At 36.0% G+C, this 18,346-nt stretch overlaps 1 protein-coding gene across 1 annotated transcript in view; it reads right to left on the bottom strand.

The window, feature by feature from the left end:
- Positions 1-2,498: 2,498 nt before the first annotated feature.
- The window catches only part of PRKX (protein kinase X-linked), a 56,319-nt gene continuing 40,471 nt past the window's right edge, over positions 2,499-18,346 (bottom strand). The window contains exons 4-9 of the mRNA XM_044432649.1: positions 16,212-16,331; positions 12,410-12,505; positions 8,968-9,025; positions 7,579-7,656; positions 6,942-7,088; positions 2,499-6,532 (exon numbers count right to left, since the gene is read on the bottom strand). Of these exons, the coding sequence (XP_044288584.1) occupies positions 6,963-7,088; positions 7,579-7,656; positions 8,968-9,025; positions 12,410-12,505; positions 16,212-16,331 (478 nt within the window). The 3' untranslated portion in view covers positions 2,499-6,532; positions 6,942-6,962. The remainder of the gene's footprint in view (positions 6,533-6,941; positions 7,089-7,578; positions 7,657-8,967; positions 9,026-12,409; positions 12,506-16,211; positions 16,332-18,346) is intronic.

Here is an 18,346-nt window from a genome sequence, read left to right as displayed (position 1 = left end):
CCCAGTTACTCCAATTCTTTTTACCTTAAGTTACTTTTATCTGATCAATCCGACTTTATCTCCTTGACTACAGCCAAATATTGTTCAGCAGTTTGTACAGTGCACGGTAGAATTAACCCTTAATGTTGTTAGGTTCTACCAGAATGTTTTTACTTATTTTAATTATTGTAATTTTATCAGTATTGGATATTTCTTATTTTTAACTAAGTGTCATTTTGTGTTTTATTGGCTGGTCAATGACTGAATGAAGGAATGAGAGAAAGGAAAGAAAGGAAAGATCTATTTATTTGCAGAATTTTAACGTTGCTCCTCAAAAAGGCTTCCAGGCAGGATTATAGGTGCATGAAACAAGAGAGTCCTGGCTAACAATTTGATAATGTGACGCACAAAAATTACTGAGTTCACTCAGCATGGTAAGTCATGATGTATTTTGTCATGTGGTCTGAACCGCTGCATGACTTAATCATTCTGGTTGGCTTCATACAACAAGACATCCCAGTATGAACCTGGCCAATAAAGATGGATGAAACTGGGGCAGGGAAGACTCGTTTTAATAAAGCAGATGAGATGAGCTGGCTTGAAGGAAAGGTTGTTGGTGCTAACAGTTGAGGGAGGAGCCATATTGATCTTCATGCCAAACACACAATGAATCTCCTAAAGTTAGGCTTGAGGCCCACATTGTAGAGAATATCCAACACAATTCATACATTTTGCTGCTTGGAAACCCCCACAGTTTGTCAAAACCATGGGTTGGTAAAATTTCAAATAATTATTTTGAAAGGGTGCAAAATAACATGTATTTCCAGTTGTCCAATTGTGACAACCTTCACTTTTTGAAACCAAATGCATGATTACACACACCTCCTGTCCTTTCTACAAGGTGTACATAGTGACACTTTAAAACTATTTCAAGAACTGGCTTGGAATAGCTTCCATAGCTGAGTAGTGGTTTGAACCCACTATTTCTATATCCCAGGCCCACTGACAAAAGTCTCTTCAAGCTGTTCTTCCTTACCACTGAAACCCTTTTACCTGGGCCAGTCACAGACTCTCAGCCCAACTTACTTCCCAGGGTTGTTATTGTGAGAATAAAATTGAGAGCAGAAGGGGAATGATGATGTAAGCTGATCTCAGTTCTTTAAAAGAAAAAAAAAGATGGGATATATATCTAATACATAAACAGTTGTGGTGAAGAACAACAACAGTTGCCGTTGCTTTCTTACTCAATGACTTAGTGGATTAAGCAATCAAGTAGAACAAAAAAGAGAAAGGGGATTAAAGTGAGGAGCAACAGAAACTAGTGAAATGGTGAGAATGTAGACTTACTGAGGAAGAGTGTTTTACTCAAAAACTTGGGACTAGAACTGCTCATATTCAAGTAAACATTCCACCATGCCATCAGTTCCTGGACTGCTAAAGAAATATACTATGATTCTAAGTTGGTAATGCAAACTATTCTACTTGAGCTGGCAAGCTTAAGTTGACAATAATAGATTCATGGTAATTATTCAAATTGTTTTCTAGGAAAAAAGATTTACAAAAAGGCAAAATAAAAGGCAGCATTAAATATGGTAGAATTGGCACTAATTTAGCATATACTTTGAGAGCTCCTCCCCTTTGATTATTACCTTGATATTTAATGAACGTTTATTTAAACATTGTCATTCGGTTTCATACAGATTTTAAAAGAAAATCACAAGTTCTGATTTCATAACACTGACAGAAAATCAATCTATTTTCTCTAACTCAGTGATGGATAAGTGTAGGCCCTCCAGTTGTGATTGGACTATAGGTACCATCATCCATCATCATTAGCTATGCTCTGCTAATGATGGCAGGATTGTAGTTCATCAGCAATTGGAGTGTCATGTGTTCCCCAGTGCTACCATGCTTCCAGAACAGGGACGGTCAACTGTGCTGCTACAAGCCTAGCATAGTCAATAAGGAACAACAATGTGGCTCTCCTGATCTTTTGGCAATCATGTTGCCCACCTAGGAGTGGCATCCTCCATTACATCAGTCATTTTAGGTCAGTGGCGGTCCAGATGACTTGTGGACATATCTATATGGAATATGTTGATTTGGCATAGTAACTGCCTTGTGATTTGGGAAGGATTCATTAAGCAGCACAAACAGTGGCACCGTTTTCTACTGTGTGTTGCTGTGAACACTCATGGTTTTGTCAAAAATAACCAACAGGAAGAGTCTGACAGAAAAGGCACACTGCTATCTACCTAGCTAAGCACAAACAAATGAGAACAAATCTCTACATTAGAAATAAAATGAGAGGGACATGTTCGTCTTTTGAAAAGAAGTAAAGCACCATCTCTGTGAGGGATTGAAATGTAAAATACTTGAAGACATTTTCTTCTGCCAGAGGTAAGTACAGCACCTTCATCCAATCAATCAAACTGCATATCAACAAGAAGTTTTAAATGTTAAGTATAATTTTCTCAGAATCTTACATAAGCTTATGACAATATAACATTCAACAGACGTATTTTTGGACTAAGTTTTATTTACAGATCACAGTGATTTTCATTGTGCAATGAGGGCTGATGAATGTATTTGTACAGTACTTATTACACATATAAGTTAGAACTAACAAGCAACTTCTCTGACATCAGTCCAAGTCTGCCTCGGAGATCATATCTGTTCAATTTGGTTTTGTTTTGTACATAGATGTAACTATCCCTTATTTACTGTACAACAGAATATTTATAAAGCTGTCATGTTTGCCATAGAAAAGTGCAAAACATAGTAAATCTGTACACAGTACAGTACAAAGAAATCATGCTACAGTTCTTGAAAGCTGAAAAATTCTGTAATATAGGAAGCACAGAACTTTTAATTCTCCTGTATGGCAAGATGATTGGCTTGCTATATTCCACCTCCTATTTGCTTTACAAGATCTGTTCATCTGGTTAAACATAGTTTAGTACCTACATTTTGATATATTAGAATTTCTCTTCTACAGCAGATCACCTTGGTTAAAACTTAACAGCACACGCTTCAATTTAATTAAGCAAATTTACAGGATAATCTATGCATTGGCCTCATTTCAAGCTATGTGGTATCGGATCTGATCACTAAATTATGTCAGTGAGCCACATAACAACTTTATAGAGGGCAGTTTAGAAAGGACCTAGAGAAGAATTATTTTGGCTTTATCTATTGGTCCATAACAAGCAAAAAAAAAAAAAAAAAAAAGTGAAAAAGGGAGTCCTATTAGAAGTTACTTAAACAACCAAACCACTATAAAATAGCCATGGTAATGAAGGTTGAATTCCAATAAAAACAAATCAGTAGGAACTGGGGCATCCTATTTTTAGTATTGGAATGTCTTTTTATGGACCTGATCTGTACTGTTGATTTATTGTGACGGTTTATTAGATGCTTTATTCTATAAACTCCCAACCAAATTGTGCCCTTATGCACAGGCTGTATGACATAGCAGAAGTACAAGTACAAATTAACTTCTTAATGAAGTTTGGGCACTTATTCATTGTGGCTGCTCATTCTCAAATGCACAATTGCTGTGTGTTTCATGCATGGCAAATGCCTCATATGGTGTCATTCCCAGGTTTTGAAAGATACAGATCAAGTGTTTGTATGCAACATTCCATGAGAAACATTACTTTTATGGTAGTGGGAAAGGGCCCTGTACCTCTGTACCACCTAAAGCATATTGCCGGTGTGCTAAAGTCTGTTGTAAGGCAAAATAATTACAAATAACAGTAGTTATTAAAACTATGATTTCAGACTCTTGAAACTGAAACTATGAGATAGCAAAAATAAAAAATAAAAAAGATAAGCAAGTTCAGCAGTTAAATATTTTCAAATGATTCCAGAAATGGAATAACGGCCTAATTTTCTTCTCTGTGTATTTATTTTTGTCAGATACTGATATAAGAATTTCAGGCAGGGCACCTGATATTTAGAAACAGGACAGGAGTACAAAATTGGACAAAAATTAAAGGTATATTATATAAATTGACACTTGAAAGCCAGACAGGGAAAAGGCCAAGCCACATGCAAGCTGGGGTTTCCACAAACAGCAAGCTGCCTTGCAGGACCAGCCCCATTTGGTTAATACAGTTGATTTTACTGGAAACTGTATCAAGTCTGAATGATTTCTTTCATTTGTTTCAATGAGATCTAAGATCAACTAATTTATTTTGGATCCAATCCAGAGATAGTAGCACTAGTTGATAGTCCCCTTCCTTAACGCACCTTTCTCCTACTGCCATTTCCAGGTTACTGGTGTACTGATAAATTAACTGCAACAGAGATGTCTAACTTCATCAGCACTTGCTTGGCATGATGAGTGCTTTGTGAAAAGTTGAATCACATCAGCTTCTTTATATTACTACATTATGCTAGGAAAGCTATATTCTAAAATGTACCTCTCATCCAACAAAAGTCTAAGTTTCTTTCTGCATTAGATTGCATATACCATCCATAATTGATTTCCATGCATCATTAATTTGCCAAATGAAAACCTCTATTCTGTGGTTCAACTTTAATAACAGGTAAAAAGGAAATGTCAACAATTGGATACTAACTGAAATTAGTTCAGTTTCAGTGGCTTGGCAACTAAATGAATTTCTGAAGTTGCAGTATGTATAATAATTAAGCATGCTAGTTCAGTAATTCCTAGCAGCCTTTACTGAAGTGCATCACTGCTTCTCAATGGAAATAGAAAGCTGATCTAATAGCTGTTGAAAAGTCAGGATAGCAGCCTGGAGATAGGCAAGATCCATTTTGCTAGCAGTTTCTGTTCCTCTGGTGGGTGTTCAACCCACTGTGTTTAATTAAAATCAATTATCAACAGCACTAGAATACTAGTGACTCACTATACCTTTATTTCTAATCTAAGTAGCTCTTGCTTGAGAATGTTACTGGAGAACACTTGCTGGAAGCACTACCTTGGCATTTTTAAATGTGCACTAATATAATGAAGTTCAAAGTATATACATTTATGGACGGACAGATTGCGACATATTACATAGGCTGCCTCAGTGCATCTACTTGGTTAATTTGCATGGTTCCAATAATGTAAACTGCTCAGATGAACAAATTCTATTAGAAGGATCTTCCTTTACAGCAGTGATGGGCCAGTGGTATCCCTTCAGATGTTTTGTCCTATTGCTCCAGCATCTCTCATCAATGGCTATACTGGCTGTTCCAATAAACATTTTAAAATCAATTTAGGAAGTACACAGAGAGACTACCTGTAAGGCTAGAAAATTCAAGTTGTAGCAGTGCTGCTCAATTTAAACAGCAAATATCAACAATCTCTAGCTTAATCTTGGGATCCGATAAATGTATACTCCTAGTTCCAAGTGTTACATTCTACATTTTCTTATTTATTCTGGCAGTATAAATTGTATGAATAATTTTAATAATATGGAGGTGATCCTGCTTCAGCAGTAATTTACATATGCATGTTATCACTTGATGACACCATAAAGCAACAGCTTTAGTGAAGTCATAGCGGAATGCAAATATAGCATCTCTGAATTGCTGTCAGTTAACATGCAATCTCTGGTTGTGGAACTTGATTATTTGCTAATGGCTTCACACGTCAGGCCATCTGTTAAAATTGCAGTTATTCCGTGATGGACATGCATATAGAAATCTGGACTTATGAAAGGTGGCTGATTTAGATGACTTTCAGGTCCCTGCACGTGCAACAATTTTAAGGAAATGTAGAGTCAAGTATTAGACTCTACCCTTACTATCAACAGGTGCTGCAAGATATACTTTGCCATGATTTCTTATACTTAAAAATAAGCATGTTATGAATCCTGGAAAGAAATACAATGTACAAACACATTGTATTAGCTCAACTTCCTAAAGAAAGTATGATGTGATCGAAAGAAAAAAATAAGACATCCAGCAAGGCCTTTTATCTTTTAGTTTCAAGTAGTATGGCTGGAAATGTTAACATTTTCTAAAAATTTATGTGTATATTTCTTTTTACAAATAATTATAAAATGTATAGAAGATGCTGAAAAACCTATTTATCATTTCAAGATTCTTTTTAACTTCCAGAGAGCATCTTGAAAAAAACTTCAGAATAAAAACCATAGACTCTGTAAAGTACAAAATTTACATTTTTGCACAGTTTCTGTGCTTTAAATGTATTGATTTCATTATATACATATACACTAATTTGTGCTTTAAATGACAATTTTAGTATAAACTTATAAAGTTAGTCTATGAGATAACTATGCAAAAGAGGTTTGGGCATAGCAAGAAACAATACTAAAATAATTTTAATTTAAAAAAACTAAGAAATTTGAATGTCTACATCTCAGGGTAGGTGTTTCAGTATTTTAGTTTACTGAACTAATTCCAAATCTGTACAACTAAACATGAGTATTGTCCCTTTCCCTATTTTTAACATTATTTCTTTAAATACTATGCATAACCCAGTAACATTTTGTTATTCATTTCAAAAGAATTCTTCAGTAATATTTTCTGCTCTTCTTTTCAGTTGCCCAGTATCAAAATCTTCTTCCAGTTTCTAGCAAATAAATAAAAATAAGTATTCAATTTTTGATAATTCATCATGATAACTAATTTATATTATAAAAGAAAAGCCAGTCTGTTGAATTCACACCTTATCAAACCTGTACATGATGTCTCACCCTTTCTTTGTTCACAGTAGCCAAAATAATGCAAAAGGATTATTAGTATTGTTGTAACATTTCTTTAAGGAATTTAAGGCCTTTAAATGATCTCAAGACATTCCTTCCTTAATTTTTAAACCAAACAAAAAAGGATTCTATAGAATATGATTCTATAAAAAGACCAGAGAAGATATTCAGAAATACTATCTGCTGTAACATACTTGTGCTTTAATTCTACAAATAAAACATAATATCAATTTTTATAAAATAGATGAAAAAATAGTGCTGATAGAGGCCTAATACCTTAATGTTTTGTGTTCCACTTTAAAAATTTTTGAAAATCTCTAAATCTTTAGGAGGTACAGGAGGTGTTTTGTTCCAGTCATCTTCAGGATAAGCTTCAAAATTAGATGTATCACCATCATTTGATACCTTCGGCACTATAGGTGGCTGAATTGAAAGAAAGACAGACAGACTGACATGAATAAATGCTGGCAGAAAGACATCACGGAGGCCATGAACCTAGCTTTTCCTGGGTAGGAGTTCCACTGGCTGGCGGTAGCCACTGAAAAGGCCTCCTTCATCAAGCTGGGATCTTCTAGATTTGTTGAACTACTACAACTTCTAGCCAGAATTATCTGGGAATGATGGGAATTTTAGTGCACCTTATCTGGATGGCCCCAGCTGGAGAAGGCTGCTAGAACTGCTTGAATTATCAACCCCATCATTCATTGTTACACATTATCATTCTAATACAGTTTATAAAGCTCTGCATGAAAACTTTGTGCTTTAATACAAGGAACTTATACTGAACAACCATCACTGTATACTGTAATTGTATGATCATCTTTGAAACTGCATTTTGTACAATGCAAATGACTGAAATAAACAAATGCATGATGAATTTATTCTTAAAGAGGAATATTTTTGTGCACTTTACCTTCAATTTTCTTTGTGGTACTGCATCCCAGTCTACAGACCTGAACCACCGGTGTCTCTTCACATCATCAGCTCCATTCTTTTTTGGGGAAAAAATGAATTTAGTGCCAGAAAGCGCAAAAATACCTTATAGCACAAACCCAGTAAGCTGCAGTGATTCAGTATGGTTTCTCTCACATCTATTTTGAAAGCACATTCCATGCATCTAATGCACATCCAAATATGTCTCAAATATGGATTTCACAGTCGTGTCTTTCATACCAATTTTGATATTATTCACAAATCACCCTTGTCCATACTGGATACAATCCAGCTATTTTGTCTTTTTAAATCGGGTAACACTGCGAGATCAGGGCTGAGAGCTAAAATGGTATCCTTGTAGCAGCCCATCCATCATTTTAGATTATAAGCATCTGAAAGTTTTCCCAGATTTGAAAATGGTTTACTATGGAATGTTGCTGTTTGAAAAACAAATGCCCAGTGTCTCACTGGATTTCGGGAACTACTTTGATCCAGAAGAAGAAAACATTCAAAAGGGATTGCTGGTGAAATATCCTAACTCCGTCCCTAATTGACACAAGTGATACAGATCACCATGAATTCCCCTTTGGATGTTTTTTGGGAACAATGCACAACTCATATGGCCTTTTAGGTGCCTGCTGTAGAATTCAAAGGGAATTTCCAAGTTATGTGGCTTAGCAAGGATCCAAATTTCCACCACCTAGTACACTACAGTGTCACTCCAAGTGCTTTAATAAATCTTTGTTAAATATATTTTAAATATTATTTCCTCTTAATACAAGAAGAGGGGTCAAATGGCTTGACTTGCTCATATCTGTGCAATTTTGTAGTGATTTAGACAGCTGAAGGCTGAAAGAGGAATACTGTTCTAATAGGATTATTAATATTTGACTTGTTTCCCATCATTTTATCCAAAAACAAATTATTTTACTTCTCTACCTGTTGAAGATTTCTATCAATGGTGTTGTGGACAAAAATGATAGCTTAAGTAGAAAAACTGCTTTATTCAGAAAAGAAGCCCACCTATAGTTTCATTACAAAGATAAAAATTTCCAGACCTTATAATATCCCAGCCACTGGGGGCATGTTATTGCAACTAGCACCACATGAATTTGAACACATCTCCATTTTATATTTAAACTGGCACTGCTGTTTTGCCAGATGTCTTATCAGTTGCAAAAAAATAATTTACTCAGGGTTCATATAAATACATTTTCCCAGAATTATGGAAATCTTCATAAGATTTTTTTTTCAACTCCTAAAGTGCTCTTAACAGAAAGCATTTTTGTAAACTGAAGCCAAATAATATAATTATCCAATGGCCTGAATGAGTAGAGATTTAAATATATTTTTAATAATTAAAGCATACCTTCATGTTCCCTAGCCGTCTGGTTCTGTCAACCACAAGAAGCTTTTTAATCAGGTCCCTGTACAGGTAAGAAATGAATCAGTTGTCTTTCAAAGTAGAACATTTTAATGTAGTCATTCTATTTTGACTGAATATAGATTGTGTATAACAAGTCAATTCTAGTTTGGTTGAACTGGAGGAGAGCATGAAATGAGGAATCAATCTACCTTTCTACATAATTTGAGAATGTCATGGATAGGACATTCTGAAAGGCTTTCATTCATAGGGTTGCTATAAGACAACTTGATGGCACATAACAAAAGTAACAGCAAGTAATACAATGGCATGGTAACTATAAATCAAGTAGCAAAGCAAGCGCATGTTTTGCCATGTACGGATGTTTTTGCAGACCCACTCAAATCATTTTGTCAACATTCCAGTTTAATTCGTTGAATTTTCCAAAATGTATATTAAATATACAGTGGCCACTGGCTCAGTCTGTTTAGTTTTATTACTTCTTAGTCACAGTGTTTCTTCCTTCCTTAATCTCTGCTATTGGTTCCCTTTAAAAACAATTAGAATTAAAGCTAAGTCAAAACAGTCTTCATTTTTGTTTGCTTTCATAATAATACTAATAAGGAAAGTCTACTCGGGTGTACTTCAACTGACCCATAAAAAATTAACTATTTTTCTACTGAGTTTTGGACAGTAGCAAAAGTGTACAAAAGAACTCCAAAAGATGAATATCTATGGCTTCAAGGAATTTCGTAGTCCCTGATCTAATCTACAAAGAAGATCTACAGTTCATGCAATCTGCAAACGTATCTGGCCTGGATATGCTTAGGGAAGCTCTCCAACCTGACTAAGCTAAAGCCAAGGTATGAAACCTGTAATCTAAGGTGATTCTGCCCATGCTTTAGCTTGGCTCTTTGGAAACTAAGAGTTTTTAGATTTCTCTTGCTTCCTGTAAGTATAAGTTTCCTTGAGCTGTGCCCTCTGGACTAGCTCAAGAATTGGACAGTTTTGGAAGCTTAAAAAAGAAGGCTTTCATGCAACGTTGAACTATAATTAGCATCCAACAGTTGAACAGGAAGCAGATAAACTGTTGATTTCGAAGTGATTTGTGTAACTGCTGGTTAAACATGCAAATTCTAATATGGAAAACAGACCTAATCAAATTTTTTCTCAGCTCTGATTAAAATAAAGTGCTTAAAAGTCTTAGCATATACAATATATTCAAGTTGTCAGGAATTTAATATATGCCAGAACTATGTAAATTAAGTATCTGTTCTGAAATAGCCACTAAGGTTCAATTCATGTTGATGGTATCAGTGAGAAAAGCCTTTCACCATTGCTTTCTCTCACACTGTGATGGGATAGCAGATAATTTACTTAGACAGGGCCAGTAGCATTAACTGAACATTACTGTGATGGCTGAGTAACAACTGTTCCAGCAACAACCCTGGCAATATATCCTGCATCCTTCTTTTAAAGCTGTCACCACTCATTAACCTGACTCTAGGTAAGAATTCGTTGAGGAATATGATAAGGAAAGAAGGGAAAATAGCAAGCATTTAAAAATAAAAGCATTGTTCAAAGTGTGCTCAACTATATTAACCAGTTAAAGGAAGATACTCACATCATGCAGAGGACACTGTCAACCTATAGCATCCTTGCATGGTAAGAAAGGTGCCAAACTAAAGAATTTCTAGTCTGTTTTTGTTATGATTTATTTGGCAGGGAGCTTGTCAAGTGATACAGCATCCCAGGCCTACTGCCTGGAGGACTTGGTTCAACTGCACACTGTTTAATCAAGCATAACCAGTTAAAGGAAGATACTCACATCATGCAGAGGACACTGTCAACCTATAGCATCCTTGCATGGTAAGAAAGGTGCCAAACTAAAGAATTTCTAGTCTGTTTTTGTTATGATTTATTTGGCAGGGAGCTTGTCAAGTGATACAGCATCCCAGGCCTACTGCCTGGAGGACTTGGTTCAACTGCACACTGTTTAATCAAGCATTCATGATGCTGTTAAGAGATTCTTTGACATCAACTAGACTTTTATATGGGTTGCACATGTCCCCAATGTAGTTATGTTTTCCAGAAATATTAAATAACAATCACTGTAAGTAGCTTCTGAACTAAAGACAAAAGTGGGATTTTAAAATGGTAAATTGTTCATAGATGTGCCTTGCAATACTTTAAGTAAATTCTATTTAGAAAATCCAGACTACAGTTCCAAAAAAGCAAACAGATGCATCTGCATTTTTAAATGTTCATAATTTAAGGTTGGTTCACTCATTGCTACTCTGAGAAGTTCTCGTGGTAATATTCACAGCAGACAGAGAGAAAGGTCTGCTGCTAATACTTGAGTCCTAGAAACAGATGCTACATATTTGTTGTTTATATATTTCCAACAAACTTTCTTTTTTGTTGGGAATATATGACATCTCTCTTACAAATAGGGAAACCCAAAATACAATTTGAAATACAGTGACATTATGATGCATATATAGGTCAATAGTTCACAATTACCACAATGGTCTGAAAATGGGTTATGCTTTTATTTAGTCATTCAAGTTTCAAGTAAATGAGGAAACCAGCACAGATCAAGCAACCCCATGCAAGGAATATACTTACTTTATTATATGTGTATATCAGTCAAGCAGCAAGTGCCTGTGAGTTGGTTTACAATCATAAAACTACACCAATGCTTACGTCATGATAGTTCTGTTGCCTTTACAGGGTAAATTAATTTTGGATCAAGTGCATGTGGTTCACTTGAATGCTTGTTCAAGTTGTAATAAAGCCTGAGCCAGCCTTTCTGGAGCTATCTCCTCCAGACCATTAGACTGCAGCTCCCTAACTCTCTACATGGCCAATGGCTAGGTGTGATGAGGGCTATAGTCTAACACATCAGAGAAAGCTGGAAAAAGAAAAAAGGGTGAATGGAGGATAGAGCAAATGCCATATGTAAAACTTACATAATTTTCAAAAATAGTAAGGAATCAAAGCTATCTACCTCTCCATCACAAAATAAGTGATAGGTAGGAAACAATGACATAAATACCCGTAATTTCTGTTGCTGATGTAGAACACATCTATTGCTATAGGTGAACACTGCAGTCAATTTACTAGATGGAATGGGAGAATGTGGGCACCAAGTAAGTTAGTTCATGTGCATCTGCAGATAACATGTTTATAATGTTCATTCGTTATTCCAATTTGTCCTATGCTGCTTATACTGCTATCTGGGTTTAAGAAGGAGCATGATGCAAGAAGCTTAAGACAGTACCAGGTGTACTTCTTAACAGGAGAAAAAATCTCCCCAGAATCCATAAAGCACCAGCTGCATACTACATCACTGACCATGGCTATGATTTCATGCCGTACGGTTTGCATTTAATGCTGAAGTGGCACCTAAAGAAAATAAGCCCTTGATGAAAGTCGTTGCACTTACTTTACATATAAATCCAAATGCCTGGGGAAATCTATTTTACCAGCAAGAATCTTCTGATATATTCCAAATGGGTTGTCATCAAAGAATGGAGGAAATCTATTTGGGGAAGATGGAATGCAAATTACCATATAGCTATAAGGTTAGAAGTTGTGAAAAATGCACAGAAGAGCATTGATTTATTACTGATTTTATATACTTTCCCATTCCCATAGGATCTGCATGGTTTAGAACCTACTATAGCCTATAATAAAAGTATATAACAAAAACAACACAACTATATCATAAAAATATGAATTTATATTTTCATTTATAAGCTGCCAAATACTTAAAAGGTCCATAAGCAGCTTACAGAAATATTGACTTGCTATCTTCTGTGAAAATATTTGGGTGCAATTACTTGTTCATAAACTATACAATATTGCTGAAGTCAAGATAAGTGCTTTGGACCAATATATCAACACTAGTATGTAATGCCCTGAACTCTATTGGAGGGCTGTGGAGTTGGAGTCATGGAGTTAAAGTTGGAAACAATTCTTGGGTTACTTTTTGCAGTAATTAGACACCTACCTGACAAATCAGGTTTTTAAAATTTATTTTTGTTGTTGTAACTTTAGAGAAAAAAGGCTGCTGGAACATTTCAATATCTAGACATAAAATACCTAGACCTAGTCATCGACACTTTGGACTGGAGTCCACGTCTCTCAGATGCATCTCTCAAGGATGCAGAAAGTTGCTTCTTGGCTTATCCTGTACCTTCCATCCACATAAAATATTTCCCTTTTGTAATGAAATTCTCCAGATATTAACAAGTTCCTCTGGTTTATTGTTCCTTTAAATGATGATTTCCTTTGTCATACAAGTTCCATATCAAGCTCAGTGGGAGTTCAGAATTTGGTTTTTTAATGTGCATTCTGCTGACCTCAGCAATGAGCCATATGAGTTAATGTGGTAGTAGAATTCTCTTTAATAAAAGTTTCTGTTAAACAAACTTTTCATATTCATTAAACTTAATTCATAGTAAGATATGTGTTCATCCAGCTTTTAAAAAGTCTTTAGTATCATTATTCTGAATGCATATTTTGTTATACAACTTCTTGTGTGCATGTTAAAAATAATTCTTAGGAAATTGCTTCTATCTTTACAAACTTGTCCAGCTGATTTTTATAAGTTTCATAGGAGTGTTTCTGCAGGAAGTCCTTTGATAGTACCAAACCACATGTTGGTCAATTTTCTTTTTATGTTTTTAAGGAGAGTTCTACAAGAAAGATAAAGCCAGTAAAAATAATTAAATCTAAGACAACAGTTTATCAATTTTGTCTTGCATTCCCAGGCTCTCAATTTTAGATGGATTATTAAATAATATGAGTCTATTAGAAACATATGGAATACTTATTATTCAAATGCAGAGTATTAATATTTCAGACCAGAATTGTGTGGTTTCTGATGCAATTTCTGTGCTTATAATTGAGTAAAGCAATGCTATCAGTTATACTGTCTGTAAGACACCCTTGAACATTAAAGTATTTGAATAAAATTTGATGCATGCATTTAGGACACAGTTTCACATTATAAATGCCTTACTAGTTACCTCCAGGTGACAGAATGGAGAAGAAGCATGCAAGGAATACTGAAGACTTGTGAGAGTTTGCACAGAGGTGCACAAACCTTGTATAGTAGCTCCACTGTGATATTATACAGTAATTCTCAATACGTTTTTTATTTAGCTGGAGCCATTGTTAACTACATTTCATTTCAAAAATGAAATGTGTTGAGTCTAGACTAAGTTAGCTGAAATTACATTCCACTGAAATCACGACAAGGTCCATTAACTTCCACAAATGTTCAACAGTATGATTTCACTGGGATCCATCTGACCTCAGTAATGACTTTCCTGGGATTCATTTGACCTCAGTCTGGGTGGTCCTGGTTTAGGAGTGGGCAAAGCCAAAGGCAGAATTCCTCTTCTACACACATACCTATTCCACCTTGTTCTGTATCTCCTCTTTCCATGCTAACCAGATGCAGGGTGAAGGAGGCACACAATCTAAATGAGTAGTGGCATGCAGGCAGTGACCCTCACCATCTTCCCCAGTACAATCGCAGCAAATCTGGTGGGGCATTAGCTTCCACAGGGACAGGGACATGCTCAGAAGCAGCTATCTATATGTGGTCTAGAGAGGTCTGTAAACTAGTGAATAATTTTCTCTGGTGGAAATTCTTGATATGGATGGGACATTTGTTTGCATATTTAGTGTGAAAAGGTAAGAGCCATTATGCAATAAGGTGTTTTCAAGGTGGTTTACAAATAAGTTATCCATGTACAGAATTAATATAATGAAATACTTAAAATGACAACTATAAAAAGATGCTGTAAAGCTCAAAATTTGTAAATCTGCTACAGCAATCACCTGATTCAACAGTTGTCCTTTTGCAATGGCATTACTCAACTATGCAGGAATTCATACGTTCGGTTTCATTGTGCAAGTATGCATAGTTAGCTGGACACAAGATAACATAAAGCATAAACTTCAAAGTTTTGAATGACTTCAAGCAACCATTTCATTGTCAGTAAGATGTAATAGGAACTTTTTTTGTTAAATCATGTTATTCTGTGATGCTGCCATCTAGTGGAGCAAAGTTATTCTTGGATTTATGAGATACTGAATTTTAATTCTCTCTCACACAGAGAGAACACAAAAGTCAGTGCAAAGTTAAAATTTGTACCATACCCAACAAGGCCACCAAAAAACAACAACTAGAGAGTTTCTACTGTACAGTGAACATGATATGTTGTAATATAAACATCAGATGCACCTTCATTTACCATTGCACTCTGTCTTCCCTCCACCGGCAACCTTAGAGCATGGTTCTTTTTAAATTGGGTGGGGTTCTGATAGGACATCCCTGGGTGTCCACTAGTGGAAATAAGACTCATGAGTGCACATTTCACAAACTGGCATGCCACTGAATGAAGTCTCAGTAATCTCTTTCTGTATTGTTGATGTGGTAGATAGGCATGACACACATAAATTACTCCACTGAGAACCTATTTAGGCAAGTTAAGGACAATATTTTGGTTTTTCTTTTTCTTTCATTTTGTTTTATTCACATGAAACACTCCTGACTATGTGAAGGTTTTAGGCTAAACTTCAGAGCCTCTTTAAGTTTTATTGTTTTAAATTAACAAAGTTTAAAAAGTAAACAATTTAAGGTTGAAAACCTGAACTCTACTGAGAAACATTTAAAAACAAGATTTGAAAATTACTGGAAAACAAGAGAAGCCTTCAGTATTGAATTCTCTTAGGATAATAAGTGGTATTGCTGCCCCTGAAGTATTCCCCCAGTGGAAACATTTGCCCACTTACCCATCATTGGCTGCCATGTTGTTGTGACTGTTACCTAAACGGGCCAACTATGTGGGAGGATCTGATTGCATGGACCTTTCCTGATGACATCTGGCTTGGATGATGGAACCACTTATACAGGAAAGGCTCATACACTGAGATGTTGCATGGAGCCACTCATGGAACTCCACTCTCAAGAGGCCAGGAAAATGTTTAAAGGGCACAATTTTCTCATCAGAAAGCAAAGGCTTATACTCTATTCTCATCTTTAGAAGACAGCCTTTCTGCATGGTTATGTGCTTTGAGACTGTGCAGAACAGTTTCATTCTGTCTCCAAAACCGTTTCTCTACACGAAAGGAATATTTGGAGACAATTAAGTTACAGAATTAGATTTTCCATATTTGTGAGAAATGACAGAACATTTGCACTTCAATGAACACACTGCCCCAAAACTTACCCAGACAACATTTCAAATACCAGAATGCCCAGAGCCCACCAGTCCACTGCTCGTCCATGACCTTTGCTCTGGATGACTTCTGGAGCAAGGTACTCTGGGGTCCCACACAGAGTCCATGTCCTAAGAAAAATAATAAGGAGAATAAAACTAGAATTAAGCTTCTTTTTGGTTAAAGAGTAGGTTTCCATAGAAACTGGGCTATTCCAAGATATAAAGAAAGGGATAATAAGCAGAAATAGCTCAGTAAGGTTAAATATTTATGAGAGTTACCAGCACACGACAGTATTCTAGTATACAGAGGGGCCGCTCTGTTCCTCTGTAAAAGGTTGGGATGAAAGCTTAGGGCATGCAAATACAATTGCCTTTACTGTTAGAGAACAGAAAGTGCCTGGATGCATATGCATAATAAAACTCACTTTATTATCTGAAGCAGAAGGCATAAGTATCCAGACTACAGAAGTAACTATGTTCACAAGCTGCTAGGTAGAAAGAGATAAAAAGAATCCACCCAGACTGTAACTGTATTGGTTTCATCTAAAGGACTTCAACTTCTACATGCCTGGCTTTTTGTACCCAGACAATTGAATACAATGTGATTTTGTGGCTGCTAATATACTATGATGCAGGGAAAGCAAGGTGCACTGTCAGTCATATGACAGATAGAGGAAGGCTCTTCACTTCAGAAAGTTATCTTCCATGAGTACAGAGTGATAGAAACCTGTGGAGAGGAAGCAGGACTAGGGCACTCCCTGCTCCTCATGTATTTACTCTGCACAGATACAGAATGCTTGAATAGAAAAAACCAATTCCAGGGTTCTGAATTTAAGTGAATTTAATGGAGCACCCAGTCCTTCTGTGCAAAAACCTACTCATGCTTACATCTTCACTTCAGGACTAAAATTTAGGACACAGAATAGTAAGTTTACTGTTTGACATTGCTAAACAACTGGCATTCAGAAATCCTTGTCTGCCTACTGTAGATCATCAGATTTCTACCAGCAGATCATAATCTATCTTCTGTTTACCCTTTCCTGTTGTAGACACAGATGTATTCTCAATGAGAAACTCCTCTACTTAATATCAATATCTGAGCTTTCAGACTAAGCTCCAGGAAGCTCCCTGAGAAAAATTACTTTTAGATTATGTAAAGGTTCTTTATAAAAGAGCAGTCTTGCTGGATCAGACCAAAGTCCTAAGTAGTCCAGCATTATGTTCCCACCAAAGGCAACCAGATGTCTATGGGAATCCCACCAATGGGACATGAATGCAATAGGACCATGAAGCTTGCATTTCTCGGGACATGGAATACAGAATCATGAAGCATCAAAACTGGAAGTAAACTACAAGTAATAGAGGGTCACTGTAACTGGTAGTCATTGACAACTTTTACTCTTCATGAAACTATCTAATTCCATTTTTAAAGCTAGCCAAGCTGGTGACTATCACTACATCCTGTGGTATCAAATTCCATAATTCAGCAATTTGCTAAGTGAAGTAAGGCATCTATTTATCATTTCTGAATTTCTACCACTCTGTTTTGTAGAATGGCCTGCATTTGAATAAGAGAAGTCAGAAGTCAGGGAGCAAAACCCCTCCCTACTCATATTCACCAAATCCAGTATAGTTTAATACCTTTTTAATGTCATTCCTTAATCCCTTTTCCTAAACTTAAAAAAAAAAAAAACCCAAAATGTGTTAGCTTGTGCTCACAGAGAAGTGTGATCACTGTGGTTGCCTTTTTCTGAAAGCATCGTCTAAACTCGAAAGAGCTCTATATTACTCATCTGTGGCATGTTGAGCGGGGAAGCACACAGTATGGCGTGTCTGTTGCAGAAGATATTTATATTAAGGTATCATGGCACTAACTGTTTATGTTCTATCCTTTCCCTAATGATCAACATGGAATCTGGCTTTTTGTCAGCAGCCACACAATGGATTAACACATAAATCAAGCTCTTTGCCCCAACCCCCTCCCCATCAGCAAGATTCTTTTCTTGGTCAAATACTGTCAGCTCCCACAAATGCAGTCTGTAGTTTTTGCAGCAATGAACAAACTTTTTAATCTCAGTATAATAATCTCATTTGCTATTTTATCAACAGCTTCCAGTTTGGACAGATTCCTTTGTGTTACATCT

The sequence above is a fragment of the Varanus komodoensis genome, unplaced genomic scaffold (assembly GCF_004798865.1).
Source record: "Varanus komodoensis strain SLA01 unplaced genomic scaffold, ASM479886v1 scaffold1, whole genome shotgun sequence".
NCBI classification, from domain to species: domain Eukaryota; kingdom Metazoa; phylum Chordata; class Lepidosauria; order Squamata; family Varanidae; genus Varanus; species Varanus komodoensis.
This window is presented reverse-complemented; position numbering and strand designations above follow the sequence as displayed.